The 24,937-nt window shown below is 34.9% G+C and overlaps 8 protein-coding genes across 15 annotated transcripts; 3 read left to right on the top strand and 5 right to left on the bottom strand.

Moving 5' to 3' along the window:
* Window positions 1-140: 140 nt before the first annotated feature.
* Window positions 141-7,604, top strand: LOC128878601 (alanine aminotransferase 1). Of its 3 annotated transcripts, none has more exons than XM_054126910.1 (6): window positions 141-315; window positions 2,254-2,675; window positions 4,812-5,144; window positions 5,211-5,655; window positions 5,732-6,000; window positions 6,094-7,604. In XM_054126910.1, exons 2-6 carry the CDS (start codon window positions 2,370-2,372, stop codon window positions 6,370-6,372), a joined length of 1,632 nt encoding a protein of 543 aa, XP_053982885.1. In that variant the 5' UTR covers window positions 141-315; window positions 2,254-2,369; the 3' UTR covers window positions 6,373-7,604. The 3 variants fall into 3 exon arrangements, with proteins under 3 accessions (XP_053982885.1, XP_053982884.1, XP_053982886.1); XM_054126909.1 differs by having other exon boundaries at window positions 141-604; XM_054126911.1 differs by lacking the exon at window positions 141-315 and adding an exon at window positions 1,673-1,801.
* Window positions 7,605-7,674: 70 nt separating this feature from the next.
* Window positions 7,675-12,658, bottom strand: LOC128878600 (cysteine sulfinic acid decarboxylase). Of its 3 annotated transcripts, none has more exons than XM_054126906.1 (5): window positions 12,516-12,658; window positions 12,412-12,452; window positions 10,314-10,846; window positions 8,844-9,244; window positions 7,675-8,755 (listed from the first exon to the last, which is right to left on the bottom strand). In XM_054126906.1, the coding sequence occupies exons 3-5, from the start codon at window positions 10,635-10,637 to the stop codon at window positions 7,780-7,782; spliced, it is 1,701 nt and encodes a 566-aa protein (XP_053982881.1). In that variant the 5' UTR covers window positions 10,638-10,846; window positions 12,412-12,452; window positions 12,516-12,658; the 3' UTR covers window positions 7,675-7,779. The 3 variants fall into 3 exon arrangements, with proteins under 3 accessions (XP_053982881.1, XP_053982883.1, XP_053982882.1); XM_054126908.1 differs by having other exon boundaries at window positions 10,314-10,675; XM_054126907.1 differs by lacking the exons at window positions 12,412-12,452; window positions 12,516-12,658 and having other exon boundaries at window positions 10,314-11,120.
* Window positions 11,258-13,258, bottom strand: LOC128878614 (brain protein I3). The gene is made up of 3 exons (XM_054126929.1): window positions 12,969-13,258; window positions 12,516-12,715; window positions 11,258-12,028 (listed from the first exon to the last, which is right to left on the bottom strand). Exons 1-3 carry the CDS (start codon window positions 13,036-13,038, stop codon window positions 11,897-11,899), a joined length of 402 nt encoding a protein of 133 aa, XP_053982904.1. The 5' UTR covers window positions 13,039-13,258; the 3' UTR covers window positions 11,258-11,896.
* A 165-nt stretch (window positions 13,259-13,423) lies between these two features.
* On the top strand, window positions 13,424-15,309 carry LOC128878611 (transmembrane emp24 domain-containing protein bai). The gene is made up of 5 exons (XM_054126925.1): window positions 13,424-13,734; window positions 13,893-14,037; window positions 14,109-14,179; window positions 14,639-14,765; window positions 14,834-15,309. Exons 1-5 carry the CDS (start codon window positions 13,564-13,566, stop codon window positions 14,953-14,955), a joined length of 636 nt encoding a protein of 211 aa, XP_053982900.1. The 5' UTR covers window positions 13,424-13,563; the 3' UTR covers window positions 14,956-15,309.
* A 2,072-nt stretch (window positions 15,310-17,381) lies between these two features.
* On the bottom strand, window positions 17,382-19,028 carry LOC128878612 (mpv17-like protein 2). Its single transcript, XM_054126926.1, has 4 exons — window positions 18,414-19,028; window positions 17,847-18,301; window positions 17,615-17,740; window positions 17,382-17,537 (listed from the first exon to the last, which is right to left on the bottom strand). Exons 1-4 carry the CDS (start codon window positions 18,436-18,438, stop codon window positions 17,520-17,522), a joined length of 624 nt encoding a protein of 207 aa, XP_053982901.1. The 5' UTR covers window positions 18,439-19,028; the 3' UTR covers window positions 17,382-17,519.
* A 16-nt stretch (window positions 19,029-19,044) lies between these two features.
* On the bottom strand, window positions 19,045-20,576 carry LOC128878616 (60S ribosomal protein L37). The gene is made up of 4 exons (XM_054126931.1): window positions 20,491-20,576; window positions 19,842-19,977; window positions 19,267-19,351; window positions 19,045-19,173 (listed from the first exon to the last, which is right to left on the bottom strand). The coding sequence occupies exons 1-4, from the start codon at window positions 20,491-20,493 to the stop codon at window positions 19,122-19,124; spliced, it is 276 nt and encodes a 91-aa protein (XP_053982906.1). The 5' UTR covers window positions 20,494-20,576; the 3' UTR covers window positions 19,045-19,121.
* A 363-nt stretch (window positions 20,577-20,939) lies between these two features.
* LOC128878604 (translation initiation factor eIF-2B subunit gamma) lies at window positions 20,940-23,219 on the bottom strand. 3 transcript variants are annotated; one of them, XM_054126916.1, is made up of 5 exons: window positions 23,111-23,219; window positions 21,935-22,637; window positions 21,545-21,857; window positions 21,257-21,486; window positions 20,940-21,160 (listed from the first exon to the last, which is right to left on the bottom strand). In XM_054126916.1, the coding sequence occupies exons 2-5, from the start codon at window positions 22,609-22,611 to the stop codon at window positions 21,004-21,006; spliced, it is 1,377 nt and encodes a 458-aa protein (XP_053982891.1). In that variant the 5' UTR covers window positions 22,612-22,637; window positions 23,111-23,219; the 3' UTR covers window positions 20,940-21,003. The 3 variants fall into 3 exon arrangements, with proteins under 3 accessions (XP_053982891.1, XP_053982889.1, XP_053982890.1); XM_054126914.1 differs by lacking the exon at window positions 23,111-23,219 and adding an exon at window positions 22,874-23,013; XM_054126915.1 differs by lacking the exon at window positions 23,111-23,219 and adding an exon at window positions 22,874-23,012 and having other exon boundaries at window positions 21,935-22,624.
* On the top strand, window positions 23,067-24,726 carry LOC128878602 (tRNA (adenine(58)-N(1))-methyltransferase non-catalytic subunit TRM6-like). Of its 2 annotated transcripts, XM_054126913.1 has the most exons (2): window positions 23,067-24,483; window positions 24,570-24,726. In XM_054126913.1, exons 1-2 carry the CDS (start codon window positions 23,067-23,069, stop codon window positions 24,578-24,580), a joined length of 1,428 nt encoding a protein of 475 aa, XP_053982888.1. In that variant the 3' UTR covers window positions 24,581-24,726. The 2 variants fall into 2 exon arrangements, with proteins under 2 accessions (XP_053982888.1, XP_053982887.1); XM_054126912.1 differs by having other exon boundaries at window positions 23,067-24,720.
* The last annotated feature ends 211 nt before the right edge of the window (window positions 24,727-24,937 follow it).

The following is a 24,937-nucleotide window of genomic DNA, read 5'->3' as shown; positions in this document are numbered from 1 at the left end:
GGGGTGGAGGCGGAGTGCGTGGTTGAGAAGAATCCACAAACGGCGAGTGTTCATAGTACAGAGGTCGCGACCTCTGCTGCAACGCGTCTTCCAACAAAATAGCAAATGATTATAGCCAGGGGGACGATCAGTCGTCTTGGGCGCCCCATCTTTTGCGCACGCTCCGTTCCGCAACGTCTTATACGCAGAGGAGCCAGTGGTCTCCAGCCAGGAACACTGGTAAATTCGTGGAAGCTAACGGCCGCGTGGCGTTGCCTGAGATACTCTCCGTGAAACTGATAAACGCATTCCTGGCTCGTCGAATGAGGTTTTAAGGTGAGAGAACGGTGCAACGTAACCGAAGAATGCGAAAGAAAGCTTTCCAAAGGACCTCCTTCTATTTAATCTACCGGCACTATGTGACAGACCATGAAACTTAAACGCGTTAACGAATTCGCGTATCGCGCGGGCATCGAAATTGCAGAGGCGAACTCATGGTTCACGTCCATTCACCGTTGATTAGACTCTGAAGCTTCAGTTTGAGTGTGTGTTGTAACTGTTCTTTGTGTAAATCGACTTGGAACCCTGTTTGTATACGATAGAGCCGAACTATGCAAGTTTCAAGGTAAGCCAATTGGAATAGAGATTAGAAGTTTTCGAAGTGTTCGTAAGTTAAATTTAGAAGATTCCGAGAGTTCTTATACCACCCTTAGTACGATGTTCCGCGAGTTGTCGATTGCAGCAACGACCTTAATCGTATCGATCATTAGGACCTAGTTCGCAATCATATAAATACTCGAATATGGACCATTAAGGTTTAGTCCCTGGAGACTGGATCGAGGTTGCCGATAAACTAAGTCATGGCGAATGTTTAGATTTCCCCCTCGAGGTCGGACAATCGGTATCCAATGGTAATTGCGACAACCTCCAATTGCAAAATTTAAATAAATTGATGTTGCGCTAAACCCGAGAGTAACTGCATCTCCTTGAAATGCAGCAAGAGATTGCTCGTTAAGATTGTTGCAGTATTAGGACTTTCAAGCGATCATATCAGTGGAAAGTAGATGACGTATGTGGATGAAAGGATGCCACGTTCTTTAGAAATATTTTTATTCAAATTCTCCTTCAGCATTACGTAATTAATTACGTTTTCATTAACATTAACGTGTATTATTTTAAATTATACTTTTATATTACTTATCTATTGATTATTGGATTAAGTCAACGAGTTATTAAATAAACAATAAAATTGACATCAGAACTTAGAAACACCTGCTCGCCAGGTATGGAAGGATATAGACCAGGAACTTCTAAAATTGCATCGCAGCGCCACCACAACAAAGCAGCGAACTGACAGAGGCGCCGCGGGAATATTTCAAATTCTCGATAAAAACACTTTTGGATATCGAAGACTTTTATTAACTAAAACGTTGTATTCAACAATAAATATGTAATGAAAACTTTTTAAAATGATTATTTACATTAAATATTTACAGTTGAAATTAACTACATACAAAAATCAAATTATTTTTTGTATAATTTAACGAACCTATTTTGCCAGATATGAACAATACAGTTGTTAGTTTATTAAATGTTTGTTAAGAATAATTTTGTTCAAAAATGTTTAAAAGATAATTTCGTACAGGAAAGGTATCTTGGAGCACTCAAACCCATTTTAATGTTCACACCCTGTAAATGTTATTATAGTAGCTTTAGTTCTATCGCGCGTAGGAGTCGCTGTACCAAAAATTCCAACAGATATCCACTTCATCGAGTCTCAAAGTGTATTAGCTACTTTTATCCCCAATTTGAAACCTGAAAGGTAACTAAATAGTCGATCAATTAATTGATTTTCAATCGATAAGAAACTATTTTCTAAAACACAGGAAATTAATTTCCAAAGAATTCCATTACGTAATGTACGCTGCAGCAAATATACAGGGTGTGTCCTTCTGTTCTCTACTTCAGCCGTTAATCGAGAACACAAAAACAATTTTCCAATTCCTGCTTTACCGCGCCTGTGCAATGTTACCGAAATTTGAATAACACGTGCTCGTTTAATCGCCATCAGTGCTCCCTAACTCGTCCATGCAAATTCTACGATTTAAACAATAATTAAACGACAAATGGTTTCCAGATAAACAGAAATTTCTGAGGAATTTCCGTTACGTAATGCATATTGCGAATATATATATATGTGTAAACGCTGACAGAGCGGCTGGTACATATCGTCTTTCCTTCAGCTATATACAGCGGTTTGCGTGACTTTTTCAGGGCGACGCACATGCGCGGAACCTCCCACCACGCGGGCGCCGAGCGAATTACAGGAAACTGTTCGGCAGAGTGATTGAACCGGAGGTAGAAGGGAGAGAGGAACGCACGGTGGAACAATGCCGCAGGCACGTTGGTGGAACGCCGTTATCGCAAGCAGTCGGCCTAGGACGTGGGAACAACTTGCTGCCTCTGCGGGGTCAGGGACGCCAGGAAGCAGACCATCCGCACGTCTGACGGCTGCAGAGGCGGTAGTCCAGCGGCCGGCTGTCCGCCGTATACTCTGTCGCGGCATGGCGAGCGTCACACCTAGCAACAAGGTCCTCACCGAGGACACCGTCTTCACCAACCTTAGAAAAATGGAATATGCGGTGCGCGGGCCCCTTTTGATACGTGCCCTCGAAATCGAGAAGGAATTACAAAAGGTAAGCATCGTTGCTTCGTTGCTTCGTTGCTTCGTTGCTTCGTTGCTTCGTTGCTTCGTTGCTTCGTTGCTTCGTTGCTTCGTTGCTTCGTTGCAGTGCATTATCGTAAATCAGAAATCTAAGTGACACCGATTGTAGGAAATGTCAACGTATTCGATACGACGTACACCTTGATGAACTCGAAAATCCCCTCTGATCTATAATTTTAATTAATTTTCAATCATTTTCAAAAGTGCATGTTCGAATTGCAAAATCGATTCGGTATTCCGAGATTTTTATGCTGATCCTCCATAGCGGATTTGAGTGATTAAATTCGATTGGTTTCACGAATCTTGGGATAATTGAAGCTAACGATGATTAGAGTAGGTATGCCAGTTATGTATGTTTCTAGCTTGTTATGATACTTAGTCTGCAGTGCTGTTGATGTACTAATCGACGTGAGAGGAAAATTATTCTTCGTCGCGTGCAAAACATTTCATGAGTGTCGGCGAGTAAAGGGCAATTATGTTTCTTTGAAACGATCTCGTATCGCGACATTTACTATAAAAACCTATTTAAACGTATTTAAACGTATTCTCTCAAATTTATTTGCGATGTACGAGTAGGTAAAAAATTTATCAAAAACCAAGCCACTGTACTCCGTTTCAAAACACGCGCCAAAATTTAATGCATCAAAATGGCCGTCCATTGAATAAACAAGCCACTTTCGTTTCTAATCTCTTCGCGTGTACGTTGAAGATATTTTTGATATTTTATCTCCGCGTTGACCTATGGACTTCAGGTTCTACGATCTGTTGAACTTTTCACGAAATTTAGCTCTACTTTTTGATTGCATGCTCGATTAGTCCTCAATAGCATTGGAATCATGTTACTGAAATTGGTCTGAAGATATTCGTGACTAAAAATCGGATTTCAATTAGTGTTTTCTGAAAATGATCGATTTTACAGCTGCGTAGAAGAAGTATCTATTGATCCTTTCTGTAAGAGGAAACTATGTAATTTGAAACCATAAACAGGCCCCAGAGATGAAACTATTGCAAACATATTGTGGCCTTCATATCATATTCATATTACACATATACAAATATCGTACTTATTCACACACTTCTCATGGATCATTCTAAAAGAGGAAACATTCATTATTACTACTTGTTTCGTCAGACTTTCATGAGTATACATATACAATAGTTTTGTTTCAATTGATTGTATGAATGTTAAAACTTCTTTGAAAGCAAACATCTTAATATTCTGGGAATTCAGACAACAACGTATATTTTATTCGTGAAGAAGAACTATGTATAATTAAATCCAACTTATTCAAACAATTATTTGCTTGAATTATTGTTGCAAATAAATCAGTATTCGTTTTTATTCCTCAAATATTATTTGTATAAAATGTTGCCAGCCTCAGGGTGTAAGTAAATGACTATGTAAATAGAATTATCAAGAAGTATATAATATTCTGGCAATATCTTGATAAATTAAATCCTGGTCGAGGGGTTTCCTTATCAACTGATACCAGGCGCGCGTCTGTCAATAAAAAACAATCTAACTAGAACCATAAGTACACTCAATGATTATGTAGGTGGGTCATTGAAAGAATTGTTGCCAAAGCTTCAGATAGTTTGTCAGGTGGTATAGCATGACTCTGAGTCATCTAAGTATAGGGAGTAGTGCCAACAGCAGCTGCTAATGTATACATGCATATAGTATGCAGCGGAGTTGCTACGCGCGATCGAGAATGTATGAAAACTTTAACTACTTTTAGCTTTAAAGTTTTTTACTTTTCTTCGAGTAATGTACAAATTTAAAAAAAAAAATTAACCTTGAATTTCAAGGTCACATTTTAAGATTACCCTTTTTACAATATTTTAGAATAGAAATTTTCAATCGTTATAGTTGAAGTATACTCTGCGTTCACGGCACGTTTATTCCCTGCTCGGCGCATAGACTAAAAATAAAGACTAATATGCGCAAGTTGATGCTAAGTATAATGTAAACAAAATTTCGATACACATGCATGTATATGTATAAATGAGCATATGTATCAGTGTAAGACTGGAGAATTTCATGTTCTAAAAAATTACATAATATTTAATAACTTATATTTTACTTACTCAACTATTGTTCTTTCAGGGGGCTAAGAAACCATTCAAGGAGGTGATAAAAGCCAATGTGGGAGATGCACATGCTATGGGTCAACAACCAATCACCTTCTTAAGGCAAGTTCTCACTCTGAGTGTGTCGCCAAAGTTACTTGACGACCCCAGCTATCCGGAGGACGCGAAACAACGAGCCAGAAATGTACTGTGTGGATGTAAAGGGGGCAGTGTTGGGTCGTACTCTGAATCAGCAGGAATTGAGATTATTCGCAGGCATGTGGCTGAGTACATACAAGATCGTGATGGAGGAATTCCCTGCAATTATGAAAACATCATCCTTTCAAATGGTGCATCAGATGGAATCAAAGTGAGAAAATTAGAAATAAATTAAAATAATGTTACATATACTAATTTGTATCGTATTTTGTTTTAGTCGGTGTTGAAATTGTTCAATGAAAGACTAGATGGAAAGCCATCTGGTGTGATGATTCCTATTCCTCAGTATCCGCTCTATTCTGCTACTCTAGCGGAATTCGGTTTGGCGTCCATCGGCTACTATTTAGATGAGGACAATAAATGGGCTCTGGACCGTTCTGAATTAGATCGTGCATTGAACGAGGCAAGAAGGAACTGCAATCCTCGAGTTTTGGTGGTGATAAACCCTGGTAACCCAACTGGTCAAGTCCTCACCCGCAGCAATATCGAGGATATCATTCGGTTTGCCCACAAGAATCGTTTGTTCTTGCTGGCCGATGAGGTTTACCAGGATAACGTCTACGACAGGGATAGTGCCTTCCACTCAATGAAGAAAGTTATGACAGAGATGGGTGAACCATACTCAAAAATGGAATTAGCATCTTTCATGTCTGTATCCAAAGGTATGTTCCTCAACAATATTTATACGAATGAGCCTCTTAGTATACTTATTACAATTAATAATTATTTTCTTTCAAGGTTACATGGGCGAGTGTGGAATTCGTGGGGGGTACGCTGAAATCATCAATATGGATCCCAAAGTTATGGCAATTTTATTGAAGTCGATTTCAGCCATGTTGTGTCCCACTGTTCTTGGCCAAGTAGTAATGGATGTTGTTGTGAATCCACCGAAACCAGGCGAGCCGTCTTACGAACTATTTAAGAAGGAGAAAGAAGAGACTCTGCGCTCATTGGCGGAGAGGTCGAAGTTGGTGGTCGATACACTGAATAGTATCCCAGGTTTCAAGGTAGTAAAAGAAATATTTGGATAGATATAGCTTAGTGGAATGATCCATCCACACAGCTGGTTTCCTAACTCTATATTTCTGCTTAAATTACAGGTAAATCCAGCCATGGGAGCTATGTACGTGTTTCCTCGAATTGATTTACCAAAAAAGGCCATACAAGCGGCTGAAGCTGCAGGTCAGCAGCCTGACGTTTTCTATGCCTTTAAACTGTTAGAAACTACTGGGATATGCGTAATACCTGGCTCAGGTTTCGGGCAACGACCTGGAACGTTCCATTTTAGGACAACAATTTTGCCACAGAAGGAGAAAATAAAGACGATGCTGGAGAGTCTAAGACAGTTCCACCTTAAGTTCCTGGAAGAGTACAAATAATTAAACAATTGTAATGTCACTGCATTTTAATTGATCCTCGATGTGCCAGGATATGCTATTTAAATTTGTATGAAAATAGTATTACGTTCATGCAAATATAACGGAAGATTATTTAAATTGATGGGAGTTCTTTAAATAACCAAGTTTGGATGCTGGTATTCCCACTTATATTGCACTTTCTACCTGAGAATAACAAAAAAGACTTAAGAAGGAACTGGTAGATCAGTAATTGGCACAAATTTTGGCACAAAAAGGGTTCTACATGGATTGTCTACACCGATGAAATTCACTATTTGTTGAATATTTGTAAATAGTATGAATTTATAATTGTGTTAAAATACACGACGAGCTTTGTTTTAGTATTAAAGAATGTATGATGGATGGTTGGATAATGATGACTGTGCAATATTATGATACGTTTTTATAATATTAATAACGAGTTTATAAAATAAAATCTACGATGTCAGCTTGTATTCGTCACTGCGACTGTCAATAGGAAGATCAGTTTTGAAGATGTGAACGTCTGTACATCGTTCATATTTCGAAATTTTGAAACATGTCAAAAGAATTTAAATGTTTGGATTCTTTACGAATCGTGTAACCGGAAGAAAATTGTTACTTATTCAAGCTTTAATGTCCATATTTTTCCGAAATCCTATATGTCAACTCTGCGCTCCGAAACAATTAGGTTAGGTTGGCAGTCAATTCCAACCTCTCAATTTTTCCTTTACTTACATAATAAAACTTAGTCTTTTTTTTCAGACTTGAAATGAATATTATCTATCATAACGAACAGTTGATGAAGAACACTGATGAAATAGACGATAATTTAACTTTGGTATGAAAAAAAAATGTATGCTTAATATCATTTAAAGTGAAAGTAGGGCACTATAACTAATTAGTTCAATTCAGATAGCGTATAATAGACTTACAGTGACTCGTATGATTAATGGTTTTAAAGATTGCATTGGAGATCTTGATTGTACGAGGACCATTTACGTTCAAAGAGACTTGCACAAGGCTTTTGCAATTATGTACCATTAGATTTACCCAGTGTTCAGTTGGATATGATTCTAAACTCGAAGACAATACTATGAGAGATTGTGTGTCATGCTTCGTCATAAAAGATTGTCGCAAATAAAATTCATTGTACGACGAGCAGATATTTGAGAGCCTTAAATTATTTTCTGAACCAAGACTAACAAACGAATAAAGGAATTATTGTACTCATACTGGTTGACTGATTATTATTAAGGATTGTTTATGCTTTTGAACAGATTCAGAAAAATTTTGATAGCATAAACGTATTTATATATTTAATTTCACATAGTCGTTACTTATAAATAATTCTAACATCTACATCTTATTTGCAAACAGCCAACCTGTACATCACCACCCTGCACAGTTCTACAAATCATTGGCTAGCCTCTCTATCTCTTCAGCAAAAAACCTCATATCAGTTTCAGTCAATCCAGAATTCTGCAGAACAAGTCTGAAGAAGTTGGGCAGCTCCCTGAGCGGTTGGTAAGTGATCAGCATGGAACCATTCCTCACCATGCGTTCCTTTATGGTAGGCGCAATCTTTTGAAGCATTTTGAATCGATCTTCACCTTCCAGGTGGTGCTTCGAGGGAGGCGTGTACCAAAAGCAAACGTTTGTGCACTCTGGCTCCAGTAGCAATTGAAAGCCTTTCCTGCGTCTCACGTACTCTGTGAAGTACCGGGATAGCTGGAAGACACGGTCCACATGTTTCTCTAAACCTAGAGTGCCCTTGGCCTTCCACATAAACCAGAACTTCAATACGTCTGCTCTACGACCGCACTGGACGTGTTTGTCGCCGCTGTCGAAGGAGGTGTCGTAAAACTTATCTGGCTGGAACAAGTAGCTGGCGTTTGAACTGTGTGCCGATTGTAGAAGACCTTCATGGCGTACCAGCAACGTTGAACACTGTTGTGGCGCCGCAAGGAGTTTGTGAGGGTTCCAAGTAATAGAGTCTGCCAGGTCCACACCATCTAAAAGGTGTCTGTGTCTTGCAGATATCAATGCTCCCCCTCCCCAAGCAGCATCGACGTGAAACCACAAGTTGTACTTCTTGCAGATGGATGCTATGTCCCTCAGGGGATCATACGCGCCTAAGACTGTTGTTCCTGCCGTGGCAGATACCATCAGTGGAGTCGCACCTTCGCTGATGACTCTGTTGATCTGAGTCTCCAGGTCTGCAACGCACATTTTCCCTCTGCGGTCCGTTTTAACCTCATAGACGTTGCTAGTTCCTATTCCCAGAAACGCACTGAGTTTCTTTATTGAGTAGTGAGCGTCTTGGGAGGTGAAAACTGTTAGTCTGCCAGTGGCGGAAAGACCTGACTCCTTTAGATGGGGGAATCTGAAGATGACGAAGAGTGGTTCAATTTGGTACCAATGTGAACTTGAGAGATCAAGAGATTTCTTCCACGGAAAAAAAATATCATTACCTATAGTGACGCGCCAGATTGATCGCGTATCCATTAGCGATTGAACCACCCGGACAGAATATGCCATCGCCTCTGCCATCTTCCCAACCGAGTATCTTTCTCATCTCTCTCAAAAGTTCTTCCTCCATCAAGGAGAACACTGGAGAGACCTCATAGGTATACACGGAGGGGTTTAAAGCATCAGTCATCCATTGTCCTAGGAGACCATAAGGATCCACGCTGGAGTACAGCTGGTTGACGAACCGGGGATGACCCGTTTTTACGCTATACTTGATCACGTTGCGAGCCAGAGAAAGCAATTCCTCGTGAGAGACTCCTTGATCAGAGAGTGTCAGGTCAATGGCTGAATGAAGCTCCTTAGGCTCCATCCACTCCACCACTCGATTCTTCCTCGAGATTCCCTGGAATATGGCCAAAGTAAGTAATTTTCTATTGGAATCTTTTAATTAAACTTTCAACTCATCTCTGACCTCGCCACACTATTAACTTCGATGATTTTAATACATAACATCAATTTTAGTATTCCACTTTCATAAATAATAAACAATTTTTGTTAGCATTTCCTGATGCTAATGAGAATTCTATTTTAAGAATTTTTGATCTCCTTTGGCTTAAGTGAGTCACGTAGCTCCTGATTTGCTTACTATTGCGGCGCAATTTTTTGTCCATGAATTGACTGTGCCGCATTAATGAGTTCCTGACATAATACAACAAAAAAGTCCGCGTAGCAAACGTTTGAGTCACGGTCAGAAACCAACTGGGTAAGGGAAATCAAGTTTTCAGTTTCTCAATGATTACTGACATTTTTCACATCACTTTTTCCCCGTAGCTTGACCAACATTTACATTCTAGATAGTAGTACTCGTTGCTAACGATTTGAAGTATTATTTTCATTAATTATTCAATTGCCACAAGTACTTAAAAAATAGATAAAGATGCAATGTTACACTTCCGCGTAATTTTATACTGGTTACCAATCACGTTGAGATAAAAAGAAATTTACGGCTATCGTTAGCACGCAATAATTTATGCATTCCATCTCACGGATACGTGTCAAGAATTATCGTTTTTGTTCCATTTAAATACAAAGTCTTTAATGCTCTGTTACGATTTACATTTATCATTGAGTTGTGTAATCTTACTCGAGGCAACTTTAAAACAATTAAACAAAAAACATTTTTCACATGTTTTACACATTTACTCTTGAAGAGAGCAAAGGTCTGTGGTGTTTGCATTACTTTTATTTAATAATGTGACAATTTTTCTTTTTTAATTAACTTCGATTCATTTTTGATAAAATAGCATTTGTTTAGACAAATTCATCGAACTATTATACGCGGTCATTTATTGTAATATAAAGTCTTAAATTGGATTGAGTTTTAATAACTTGAAACAAGAAAAATATTATTACAATTATCCCATGAAATATCGTACACACTTTCTCAACTATTTAACAAAACTCGATCTTACCTTAAAAATTGCATCTTCCAGAAGAAGGTCAACGAAATTCCTCATGAACTTCTCATGGAGTCTTCGAACAGGCAAGCTCTTGTAGCAGCAATCTTCTTTAATATCCTCAGCAAAGACAGGGTCTTGACAATCATCTGAGCAGACATCTTCATTCTCATTCATTGATTGAGGAAAACTGTTCGGAAGTCCATTGAACGTCACGGGATTCCCCGAAGTCTTCTCTAAGTTTACTGTTACTCGCGGTACCGCCTGATTCATCTCACTGGAAGTTTCCTCGTTCGCCGGCATGTTTCGAGCATCGAGGTTCCCTTTGATCTGTGCCATGAGTGCTCGTAGCTTCCTTTATATGTATTAATTGTGCACTGACCAAGGACAAAATAGTTACGCGTTAGCTACCTTCGGCGCGTTTATTCACAAAAGCGACTGGTTTTCCTTTCCCGCTTTTTTTTTTTTACTTCTCTATAACGGAACAGGATAAAACCTTGATGAATTGGGAAATTCCTGTGGCAGGTGGAGGTGAAGAATTCCACTTTCTGTAGAAGATTATAGTGTGTCATAGTAATCGTGCAGGCTCTAACAACACGCAAAAAAATATATATATCTGATACAAATATGCATGAAGGAATCATGCATGCCGATGATGGGAACATATCATTCATGTGAAGCGTGTACGGTGTCAGATGTTATTAAGACGAAACTTTCTTGAATTACGATCGGCATTCAACGCCGAATATCAATTGCAAATGAATCATCTGTGTGAATCATAGACACAGATTATTTAAAATACTAACAACGAAAATGTTCAAACCCCTCGGTTCTCATGAAAATTCATGGGTTTGTTGAACAGCTGCAAATGAGGGATACAGTAAGAGTAGCAAGACTCCGCTTAAAGCGGAGAGTATGATTCAATAAGTTCCAATATTAAACAAGGTCATCTTAACGCATAACCAATTGAACAGTTTCTTTATTATTTATTGTAAAGTTTCTAAAAATTCATCGGAGGTTGATAGCAACAATAATTTAATAAATCTTAACAATAATTTCTTTCATTACAGAGATAGTTCTTAGCCAAATACATCTTTTATAAATAAATTGGTAATATGATCAGTTAGAAAAATATTCTGTATTATCAGGTACTTAGTATTTTACAGTATTTCAAATCGCCTCGCGCATTAAAGAAGATTTCATCAAATTAATTTAATTGGTCGTTAACTTTGGGAGCAAATTACATATCTATCATTCCATTAGGAAATAAAAAATACTTTCTAAAACAATAATTTCCTAAAGGTTTCAATGCAATTTGTTCCCAATGTACCTCTTTATGTTCTTTGATACATTACCATTAATACATTACTCAATTATTTTATAGTTTCTATTGAGTTTTTGATCGTGTGATTAGAATACTAAATTATACTACAACAGTATTTAAAACTGTACACATTAAATGCATGGTTGCACAAGTTTCTTACAAACTTAATATAATTCTTACATATTAGAGTATAATTATAATTGTATTAGTATTAGGTTAACAATGAATCTAGTTTTCAATTTTACAACTATTACATCACTTTTATAAGAATGTATCAATCAAAGTAGGCTCCACAATTGGAACAGCGACGAGTTTTTAAGACCAAGCAGCAAAGTATTCCAATAGGGAAGAACAGAATTGCGCACAGTAGTCCCAGACATGTATAATCATCCTCCATTACTCCCACCTACATTTTGAAATTTGACTTTAATAGCTTATTTCATGAAAGAATACCCAAATTTCAGATCTTGAATTTAAATTTTTTTTACACTTTTTGACACTCTGATAGCTATATGGGACAAGCTGCTCACCTTAGATTTAATTTTACTTTCTCTAAGCCCATTGTTTATCAATGATTCACAACAAAGTTTTTGATATTCAAAGCATACTATATAGAAGAAAGTTGTACAATGAATTGCATGCAAGGCAGACAACATCTAGATTAATGATAAATATTTGTGCAAAGAGCTTATGGACTTGTATAATGTCACATATTCTATATGAAAGGTATTAAGAGAAAGATATAGAAATCATGCAGTTTGATAAATAAAAAATAGAGTATGTGAATACCATTTGGAGCGAGCAGCCATCCTTATAGAAACTGTCTATGGCTATTGAAAAATTTATTAACATAAACATTGATGCTTCCTTTCATAAAATAAAAGTATACTCACTCTACAAGCAGGACATCCGCCAACTAAAATGATCTCAGGCACAATGACAGTAGTTGACTGTGTTGACCCGTAAGATGGTACATAATTAGAAGTATTAGTAGCACCAGTGCTAGGATAGTAACCTGGAGGCAATGGCCATGGAGCAGATCCTCCAGATTGCGTGGAACTGTATCCAGGAGGTGGTTGCCACGTAGAATTTGCTATATAAAACATAATCCATACAAAAATTTATATTTTAATTAGGGCTAGGTTAAATCGAGCTTACTTTCATAGTAGTAAAATTCCTTGTTAGAATGAGGCTCGCTTAGAATATCAATATTTTTAAACCAAAAATCTGCTCTAAAAACGATTAAAATTGAAATAGCAATTAGAGAACTCGATGAAATGCAAAGGATAGTATTCGCGAATAAAATTACCATTCAATTAAATCTTTGAATACATCCTAATGCTTACGTTTTGGAGATATAGCTTCGGCGTAGGGCGGAGGATTGTCAGCACCTGGATTCAAAGGTCTCTTCTCCATTGTCGTACAATCAAAATAATTGTTTTATCAAAATTATATTCTTTTAACCGGCCACTTAGACAATTAACGTAACTGGAAAACAATTTCTTGACAGTTAGCACTACGTAATGGTTCCCTTCTCTGTGACGTGCTTCCAAACAAACAATACATCAACGCATCGTTATTTCTACTTGATAAAAGTCACCGAATCCCACAACTCACAAGTTAACATTTTCTTCTTACTCTATGATTAGATATGGAATTTGTATTGGCTGACCGACCGTAACGTCTATTTATTATTTATTTTTGTTATTGCATATCAAATGGTACTAGGAATTTTATTTTAGGGATAAAATATTAAATTACATCGTTACACGTGTTGTGTTTAGTACGTCACGTGATCCACTATCCAGCCACATTATTCAATGGCTGCCAACTCATCGGTATGTTGACGGTTCGTCGTTAACAAATCGTTGAATATTTTATTAATATCTAGAGCTTTCGCTGAAAATTATTAAACGTAGTGTCTAAACGGATTGCCTTGAAATGCAAGGCGTGTTATTTATTTTCGCGACGTTACTCGCGTATGGACACTGTATAAGATTTTACTTGGAACCAAATTCGTTGAAATGCTTAAAAGAGGAAGTTCTTGCAAACGTTCTGGTTGCTGGAGAGTATGAAGTCTCTGTCACACCGGCTGTTAAAACTGATCACATAGTAAGTCTTGGTACACTAATTCAATTAAAAATTACTGATTATCGTCTTATGGCATTTGGAGGTTATGCTCGATTAACCTTAACTCACATATGTTGTTTTCTATGTTTGACTGTTTTAAAGTAACGATATACTAACAGTATAATAATTTTGCGTTGTAGATACGAGATTCCTCGGGACATATCCTATCCAGAAAGGACGATATACCTCATGGAAAAGTATTGAAATTCACATTCGTCACAGAGTCATATGACATGTACGAGATTTGCTTCATGACACACTCTATACAACCATCTTTCTCAGGCAGTATGTACGAAATATTTTTCGACGATAGGTATAATCATATAATTGTGATTGTAATAAGACAAATGTTCTAGATACTAAGGAAAACAAACAAGAAATCTATTTAATTACTAAACATGGAATTGGAGCAAAGAATTATGAAGGAGTAAGTATTTTTTATATAACCCATTTGAGTTGCATTCATTTCTACCTTCTTTTACTTTCACTACTGCATTTTACATTTTTATTCTCTTATATCTCCTATCTTACAATATTTCATCGTTTTTTTGTTCTATATATGGCTTGTATGGATACACAGCTGGTAATGTAGAGAAATTGGTTTATCTAGACATCAGACTTTTAATAGCATGGATTTTAATACGAGTTAGTTTGTCAGTTAGATTTTAAATGTTAACAAAAACGATAAAGAAACATAGATAGTTCGGACAAATTCATAAATATTTCTAACATAATTTGAAGTTCTCTGTATGTGTCACTAATTCCAGAGTATATCCAAAGACTTTGTAATCCATTTTTTGTTGTACTGACTTTAACAAATTGAATTTTTGTTGCTTTCTAAGTGCTCTTAAGGGCACAACAAGTAAACAAATACTTCTCTTAACAGATAGGTGAAGCAGCAAGACTGAAACCTTCTGAAGTAGAATTAAAACGTTTGGAAGATTTATCAGAAGCTATTGTTCATGATTTTGCTCAAATGCGAAAATTCGAAGAACAAATGACAGACACTAACGGTGAGGTCATTGTATACTCTTTCTGTTATATAAAACAGATAGTAATTAATGGTTTTTTAAATTTTCAGAAGCAACAAATAGTCGGGTGTTATATTTCAGTATATTTTCCACGTGTTGGTTATTTTTGCTCTCTACTTGGCAGGTATTTTATTTGAGACGTTTCTTCAAAGCGAAGAAACTCATAGAGTAAATAGTAGGAAGAAACAGTGGAAATTCTCAAACTTCATACAACCTTTATATTTTGTCAAATTTTATTTATTGGTTTTTTCGATATGTGATTCGAAACAAGTAATCAGAATTACGGAAAATAACGACCAACTTTGTATGTTCGCTCACGTTTAAATAAAATAATCAACAGCGTTATACTTAAATAAATACACAAATTATAAGATAAACGATTCTTTTACATTCTTTCGAAAGTTTAAAGAAGGAATGTGATACGTTTCTCTAAACTGAAACAAATATAGTTTTAGATTATTATAAATAATTTGTAATAATTGCAATTAATTTAAGGGTTGCAAATAAAATATAGGGTTTTAAGTTATCCGATTAATTGAACAAATTTATGTGTTATGATATTTTTCTGTGTATTTATTTACAAATAAAAACAAAACTTTATACAACAAATAAATAAAAAAACCGCGAAAAATTTAAAATTCCAGTCAAGTTCGATTTCTCTCAACTCGATCGGTATAAACAAATATGGCGATTTAAAACCTAACCTGCAAAAAATCGTAGTATTCTGGAATTGCGAAGTTTCTTTATATACATCTCGTTAATATTGCATTATATTTTTATAAAGTAATGATGAAAGAAACAACGGGTACAGTGAACAGCATAATTAACAATCGAAATCGAGATTGCCTTGGTTGTAGAATTTTCAGCGGTTGCGGTCTGATCGGTTCCGGCTTGTATGTTTCGTATCACTCGAAGAAATTCCAGGGGAACATTGGAAAATCCATAATGTACACGATTGGAAGCGGTAATTCATTCTTTTCTTGTAATTAGAAAGGTTATGAAAAAAAATTATGTTAGATATAACCTAACTTGAACATTGGAATGAGTGCCCTAACCTAGATTTAAATGCAATATCCATTCGAAAATTGTGTCACTTTAGTTTCACCCAATCTAGACCTTCTTTCCTTTCATTTTAATAATGAATGTTTTCAGGGTTAATACTTCTTGGCACCGCCCGAGTTTTGGACCTTCCTCCATTTCGTAAACAATTACACGGATGAGCAAATGAAATATTTAATTATATGACTATGCAATTTTTACTACTTATATAAAGGTTTTGTTTCTTATCTCTTTATTCGTTATTTATTTTCGTGTAACATTTATCTATCAATTTTTGAATTATATTCAAATGTAATTGATGTTTTTAATAAGTACAAAATATAATGCGATAGTTTACCTATTCTCTAAAGTTTAGAGTCTAAACTCTAAAGCTTGTACTGATTTTATTATTAATTAACTTATTATTAGATTATTCAAATTCATGTTAATACAAACTTCATGTATATATTTTCATTAGTGCTTCATGCAGAATTATTGAAGAAATTAGAGATGAAAACTTGATATGAATATATCGTATATACGTATATATATATACGTTTCTCTAAACTGAAACAAATATAGTTTTAGATTATTATAAATAATTATAAATAATATATATATGTTTGTTCTGATTGAAATGAGTTTTAATAGAATGCTTATCAATATTTTATTTGCATGACGTATATGAGACACGTCGGTGTCTGATGCATCTTGATGGAATTTTTGTTCAGTTTTGTTATCACTGGTTACAACCGTTCATTGAAAGGAAGTTGTTTATTAGGGTGACAGCTTTTGTTTGACATTCGGCGGCAACGGGATTACAAAGTCTTCTAAGCCGACAGTCGCCAGCGAGCAAATAGCGATCAGTTGAATGTAAATACAAACAATAAACCGAGTGAAACAATAAACAGAACTGCCAGATACCCGTACATATTCCTAAATCGGACTTTATGAAAAGCTATGTCGCAATAAAAATCGTTTGCTTGTTTACGACTTATCGTTTTCTAATTTTAATTATATTTCCATAATAAAGGAAGTATTGTTTTTTACACAATATATATTTAATTTATTGATTAGACTTTTAATAATTTAATAATAAAATCAAAACGAGCTCTATGCGCGTATTTATGTCAAGTTTGTGTCTATAATTTTAGTCTTGTTCAGAAAAAAGGTCTACAATAATCATAATTATGGAACATTAATGGAAATATATGTATACATATATATATATGAAGTTTGCACAAAGCCTAAAATGAATTTTAATAACTTCATACGAGTTGAGCTATTAATTCCCAGTATTATATTGATAAGAATACTTCGTACTTGCATGATAGCAAAACAAATGTATTAGGATGCTATGTTTTGCTTTCCCTTTTTTTATCTTAATTCTTATCAATCGCAATGTAACCGAACGCATGCAGAAGTTATTGCGCTTAACGTTATCGTATAGTCGCGTCTAACTATAAGGATACCAATGATTCCCAAACACGATAACGGAATTGTGTAACATTCTTTATTCACAAGTAAAACAAAATTGCTTTGTATACTTTGGTTATATTACATACTTATTTTTACATTTGTAAACTTATAGTCTTATGTTTACAGTTATAGATGATTAATAATTGATGAATGAAAAAATGAATAGAACCGTAATGATTTGTACGATCGTTTCGGTTGGACTAGCCCTGAGATTTCTCATTACTGGTATTCAGCGTCCTGAAAAAAGACCATAACTAGTAAAATATACTGAAAAATTGGTAGTGAAAGGTAGAACCAGGTGAAACGATACTTACATATTTCATATAAGATAAGAAAACGTCGTAGATCATGGTCATGAAATTTGTATATAGCACTCGGTACCGGAAGGGTATGAAGAAGAAATTCACAAACTGCGTCGGAGGCCAAAAGCAGCAATCAACCTTAAGGGTAGTCTATTATTTATAGTATTCCTAAGTATACTACTTAAGTGTTAACTAAATTTATATATAGATCAATGAATAACTCTTTGTAGAATAACTTGCATACTTTCCACGTGTCGTATAACTTCAGTCTTAGTTCTTGGCAGATCTCCTCGATTTTGCGGTGTTCCAATATTCCAAGACCAATGAAAAATATACCCAAACATGTGGGGCTTGCTATGGTTTGATCGATACAGGTTTTTTTAACGACGGATAATGCGTTTCTGCCGGGTAATACTTTATCCAAGAGCATGTAGAACCAATGATGAAAAGGACCTTGAACCAGACCCACGGTTGTCATATTCTTAGTTCGCACATAATCGTGCACGTACATTTCTTTGCCAGAAGCCACTAGGTTGCTGAACTCCTCATGATCAGCTTCCAGAGTTGCTGCCATTACGTGGCTTCCACCTGGGAAACAGTTGCCGTTTCTCTTCCAGTGTTCGCTGCGTTGTTGAAAAATGTCTGCTGTCGCCATCATCAAACCACAGCTCACCGTATTCGTGACCAGGAGGTATTTGCCTTGCGATTAAGGATACACAAAACATTCATTAGATCTTTTGTAAAAGTAAACCTATTTCATATTTCACAAAATTTCTCGTATTAACTTTTTTAAGACTACTTTTACGCTCACCAAACAATTTCCGCCAAACAGTCATTTGCAAAATGAACTCTAATCAGCAATCCTTTTTATCCTGATCTTCCTACTGCAGAATTCTTTAACTGAGTTGGTTGCTTCCTAAACCCTTGTCTTACAAGACGATTCTCTTCAATTTAATTGAAGGAAAACTTCAAAAAATTTTCTTTCTAATATTTCTCTTACTGCTATATGATAATGCGATTATTCTTGATCCTTTGATGTTTGTGAAGACGAAACCTTGGTTGAACACGGCCCCGTAACATACCGTTTTAACTAACTAAAAAGCTAAGTTTTCGAAGCAAATTTCACTGACGAATGTAGCAGTTATCATGGTGCACTATAAATCCGCGAGTTAATAGTATAAAATTGGCGATACGGTGACAATTATAGCGTCTCACACAATCAAACATTCTACCATACATAGTGGGGGCAACCCCACTCTGCAGTACTTTCTACATGTTTGTGCATTATCTCTTTTATTTTCTACCTGGAAAAAATACTAACAATGTGATCAGTGAACCGTCGCGCCGACTAGTGCTATGCACGTGTCATTGCTGTTTATCTTCAAGTACAATCGGTTAAAGTTAAAAACGGTAGAATTGTTTAAAAAGAAAAATAATATAAAATACCTTCTTGGTGTTTTTTATTGTTTATTAGCAGTCAAAATCTTATAGATATACAACACAATGACAAAAGTGATGATTATTTAGTTGTTACAGCTTTTGGTTTTGGCAGACCTTCCCTGAATCCATTCCTGGAAAAATAAAGAAGATTGATAGAAGAAAACTTAAGTATAAAATAACCTGGGGTAGTATTTGTTGTAGGTAATATTTATTGGTAAACTTACTTGAATTTACGACGAACTATCTTCAAGTAGCGCATACGGCCAGTACCAGTAGTCTTCCTCCTTTTGGCTTTCACCGACCAGTTATCTGAAATATGTAAGTGTTGATTGACTACAGTTACTGTTTACAAAAAATGACATTTTTAACGACGCGACGAAAATTATTGTAGTTCGATTAGAATGTTTTAACCCACTATCTTCAAAAAAAGTAATCTTAATATCAATAAACAATTGTTTTTTCTTCTAAATATTCCTTTCAATTTTATGTATCTATGTTCTTTTTATTTATTTTTATAAAAATTTGGTTTTTTTTCAATCCTATGCAATTGCTTAGGCAAATATCTTTATCTTAATTACCTTAACCAAGCTATTTTTATTACAATGTTTCGACTTATCTTCAGAGTAAATATAATTATATAATCTAGAAATGTACATTGTATTACTTATCATTGTAAATATTTCAGATGAGTATATTTAGATCATTGGTTTTTATCAAATCTATTATTTTCTATTTTTTTTATTTAATGGCCATAAATTTCTATGTGTTGGGTATTCTAATACACACACAATCAACTTACACGATCGCATCTTTTTCTGTGGATATCCACATTGCGCGCATTGTGATTTCTGAATATGGTACGAGCTACGACCACATCGTCTGCACAATGTGTGCGTCTTGTTCCGCCGCTTACCAAAACTTGATGTACCCTTTGTCTGTAAACAAATATTTTTTAACAATGATTGCATTTTTCGAAGCATTTAAAAATCTTTTCTATGGCTTTGTCGTTCATTTTCACGTGGGCGAAATATGAGAAAACGAAAAAAGTAGTGATTATACTAGACTATTGGAACATAATTACTGGGACATATGTGGCCTAGCAACGGTGAAATGGTTAAATGATAAGTTAAAATTTATTAACATCAAAATCGTCGGATTTAAACGTAAATGTTTAACGACATTAAACACTTCCAAATTGAACAGAATTTGTATTCTCATTCAATTTCTTCGTCATATAAAACCGCGTGTCAAGACTAGTAAACATTTCGTACATAACCTCCACTACCACGTAATATTAATAATGTATTTATTTCGACATTTTTTATCACAACTATTATCATATATTATTTTTATGAGAATTGACAAAACATATTATATGTTTATAATATAATCATTTACAATGATTGCTTTGCAATAAATAGATCTCAATTGTTCAAATATGCGCTCACCATTTTGCACGAAGGAACACGTCAAAAGGGATGACGATTCAGTGGTGTTAGTTTGGTGAGTGGCTTTTTTACCAGTGGCGCCATCAATGGGAAAACGCTCAAGTTTATAGTGAAAATAGTTCCCACTATTTTTATAAGATGGCACCACTAACTAAAGTGTCGATAATTATTGTTACCTTCAGAAGCTGTAGCTATGTTTGATTATAAATGAAGCTACAGTACGGGTTTAGCGATCCCGAAGTACCCGAGCCATAATGTAAAGCAATGTAACGAAAGAAAATAATGAATATTGAAAAAATTATTTTCAATAACTATTTTGAACTATTTTCACTATAAACTTGAGCGTTTTCCCACCGATGGCGCCACTAGTAAACCCAATTTAACTATACTAAACTTTATTTCAATGGACTCGATTTAGTGGCTCAAGGTCTTTATTTTCTTCTAATAAGTACAATAAAAAATACAAGCTTTGCTTTATTACTTAAGCAATTGATGTATGCAATACAATTATAATTAAATTTCTATGAGCTTGTCGGCGTCTGTAAGAACTTCGCGAGTATGTTGACTTCCACTGGTCACAAGGTGTTGTGGTCCAACTACACAATCCTTTAATTCTGTACCCTCCTCGATAATACAACCATTACATAGTATGCAATTATGTATTACGCATCTGTAAGCAGTGAATTACAGAATAGAATGTTACTTTTCTATGTAGCCAAACCTATTTCTCAAGTCAAACGTTTCATTCAATTTTTCATTAAATTACCTCTGTTTAATCGTTACATTTTCCATTATTACACTTTGCGATATTCTAGTCTTTGATTCGATAACTGCATTTGGTCCAATGTAACTTTGTTTGAGGGATGTTTTTTCATCGATAAAAGCATTCTCATCTACATGACAATCTTGCATCTGTGTGCTATGTATAGTTGCTGTTGTTGCAATGCGTGGTATACACGATTGTTTATTATCATCATTACTCCACAAATCCAATATCTAAAATACATAATTTGTTAGTATGAAACTGTAAACTGAAATTTTTTTTTATATTTACCTTGATGTTGGCAAGGTGATACATTTGTATGGTGTTTGTTCTTAGACCAAATTTTCCATTAACAATATGAGCATAGCATCTTATTATATTTCCGTGATATGCATCCTCTAAATCAGAATTGTGATCATTGTATGCTGACATTTTTCTGATTAATTCATCCAGTGGTTTCTCAACAGCAAAACGGAAGATATCTTCTTTTAAATCTACTCCTACTATAGAAGTGTTTTTATCATCCATGCATTGTTTAGGAGGTTTAGACAATTGTTTACTGACTATATAGGGAAGAAGCTCGCCTTTCAGTGTACTAAAATTTCTATCAAAAGAGAATAATTTATCATGTATAATATACATTGAAGCCTTTTTTTCAAGGCTTTTCTATATATTACTTACTTATTGTGCACCAAAAAATCTAAAACCCATTTATTAATAACATATAAGTGAGCATCCATTAATTTTGAATGAATAGTGAAACTTGTGTGCTTTTTTAGAAGTGTCTGAGAAATATTAATGGTTTCTTCAAAATCTGAAGCTGAAGCCAGAAAAATCAAACGTCCTGTTTCATTATCTATACCAATTAAATCAGTCTCAGGTTTTTGTTTATTTTTAGGGCCTGGAGTTACAAAATCCTCTGGTAGTTTAGGCACAGGTAACATCAATGCAGTAATGCTAGCATTGTGTTTTCTGTACAGGTTTAAAATTTCACATATGTCAACATTGGTAATCAAATCACAGGAAATTACTAAAAAATCAGTGTAAATTTTCTCGTGAATAAGTCTGATAGAATCTGCAGTTCCAAGGTCTTCTGCATCCTCAACAGCAACAATGTCTGTCTTAATTTTAAGATTTAGTCTGTTTAAGGCTGATAATACATTATGTTCCATATCTTCGGATACAACAACAATTGCTTCTTTAAAGCCAGCATGTTCCAATAGCTGAAGGGGGTACCAAATCATCGGTATATTTCCAATTGGCAACAAACATTTATGTTTTCCATTAGTAAGTTCTGTCATACGAGATCCTCCTCCACCAGCAAGCACAACTGCTTGAAATTCTTTATAGACAAGCATTTCTTTTCATTTACTGCAACAAAAAACTAATTGCATAGGAAATTAAAACTGTAATATAATATGTAAATGAACAAAAAAAAAATATTTATTAAAATTATTCACTGTACAAAAATAAGAATGGCATAACGAAGTAAAAATATGATGTTGACAATTTTATCTGTACATGTCAATTCTCTGGCAGATGGTGTATATGCCAGTGTACAGTATACAGTAGGGTTAGGCTACGAGGTAATTTGCAGTAATTTGGATATAAACTATATACCTCATTCCAGTACAAATACTTTTTTCATTAATTATGTTAATATAAAATTGCATATAAATCACTGTGCAAGAATTAAATAAATTCAAATTAAAGGATTACAAATCAATGCACAACACTATCATGTGGTTATAGTTCTAACCTAAATATAATACGCCAACCTAACCTACGAAAACGTGTGTTTTCAAAGGATTCCATGAAATTAAGAAACATGTGCGAATTTGAAGAAGATATAATTACCGTAGGAAAGTATGTGATAGTAAAGAAATTGAATTTTAAGAAAATTTATAAGGTTACCGCTAGTGGAAGTTTAATGCTAGGAAAGGACCTAGTGGATATGCGTGAAATTATTGGGAAACGGTTTTGGACCAGCTTTGAGATGATACCATCAAAAGATGGAAAACGATCGTTTTCTCTGAAAGAAGTGACAGAAACTGAATCATGGGACGATTTATTAAGTACACTGTCCAGTGGCAATGATAATCGTACCATCATTGATGATGGCAATTCACAGAAACTTTCCAAAGAAGAAATCCTTCGGCTTCAGGAATCTGGTAAAACTGGTAAAGAGATTGTGGGCAGCTTAATTGAAAATAATAAGTCTTTCTTGGAAAGAACAGAATATTCGCAAGAAAAGTATCTAAAGAAGAAAGAACAAAAGTATCTTCGTCATTTAACCATATGTAAACCAAATATAAGTTCTCTGCACAGCATATATTTTAAGTTAGATCATAATAAAATTGGAAACTTAAGGATGGATGCATTGGCACAGTTATTATCATATAGTGATGTTCAATCAGATGGGTTGTATATTTTATATAATAGTGGGTCTCAAGGTTTACCAACAGCTGCAATGTTAAATAGAATTGGAGCGAATACAGCTGGACATTTAATTAATTTGCATCCTGGAAATGTGCCTCAAGCTACAATTGTTCATGCTATGAACTTTCCTAAAGAACAGTTAGACAGATTGATTAATGTCAATATCTATAGCTTTTTAAGGTTGTATCATCAAGGTGAAAGCGCAGTTTTAAATAACATTCTAACATTGAAGAAACCACGCGATAGTTGGACAAAAAAGATTAAAAAGAATGCTAGCAATGTTTCAGATAAAAATTGTATAGACAATCAAATCTCTGAGAACAAGGAGACTAGTAATAAAGAATGTTTAAAAAGTGTTAGTGATACAAGTAAGATTACAGAAAATAATGAGACTTCTAAAGAAGAGAGTGTGAATAGTTGTTCAACAGCAACAAAACGAAAATTAGATGAGTCAGAGGAAGGTAACTCTATGGAAGATGTACCAGCAAAGAAACCAAAATGGTTATTGGAAACCCAATGTGCTGTAGATCTTGTACAGAAGGTGAAAGCTCGTGGATTAGTTATTGTAGCTAAAGAACATCCTTTGAACATTGTAACCGCCCTTTTACCTTTCTTGGGAGTATCTAGGCCGTTTGTAATTTTTCACATATATCGAGAACCTCTCCAAGAGACATATATGATGTTAAAACAAAGACAAAATGTTATTAACTTAAGACTGTTTTCCAATTTTCTACGTTCTTATCAAGTGTTACCAGATAGGACACACCCTGACATTTTAACTAGTGACACAGGTGGTTATTTATTAACAGGATATTTAGTTGAATGATAGTCAATATTAAAGAAACAACTATATAGATTGTGCTTTAATCTTCTGTAGATGAAGAATGAATTACTTCCATCATTTACAATCAAACATTTTAACTATTGATGTCAACTGCATTGGAAAGGATATTCACATTCGAATAATATTCTATACAATAACCATAAAAAAACAACAAACATTTTATATGAATATTTTGTATTTGAATAAATTACGAAACTATCCGAAGAAATAAAAAATGTGATCTTCCCCATTTAAAACTGTTCCTTATAAAATACCGTTGCGAGGGATAGTTACACATTTTGCAATTTCGCTTTTGAAACTTGCTAAAAATACGTTCAAAGACAAGAAATTTTTTTTTTTTCAATTTTTTCCAAAAAACGCTTGACGAGACGATAGATTTACTTCCCCTGATTACGAAATGC

The sequence above is a fragment of the Hylaeus volcanicus genome, chromosome 6, assembly GCF_026283585.1.
Source record: "Hylaeus volcanicus isolate JK05 chromosome 6, UHH_iyHylVolc1.0_haploid, whole genome shotgun sequence".
NCBI lineage: Eukaryota > Metazoa > Arthropoda > Insecta > Hymenoptera > Colletidae > Hylaeus > Hylaeus volcanicus.
The sequence above is the reverse complement of the archived record's forward strand: the minus strand, read 5'-3'. Positions and strand labels throughout refer to the sequence as shown.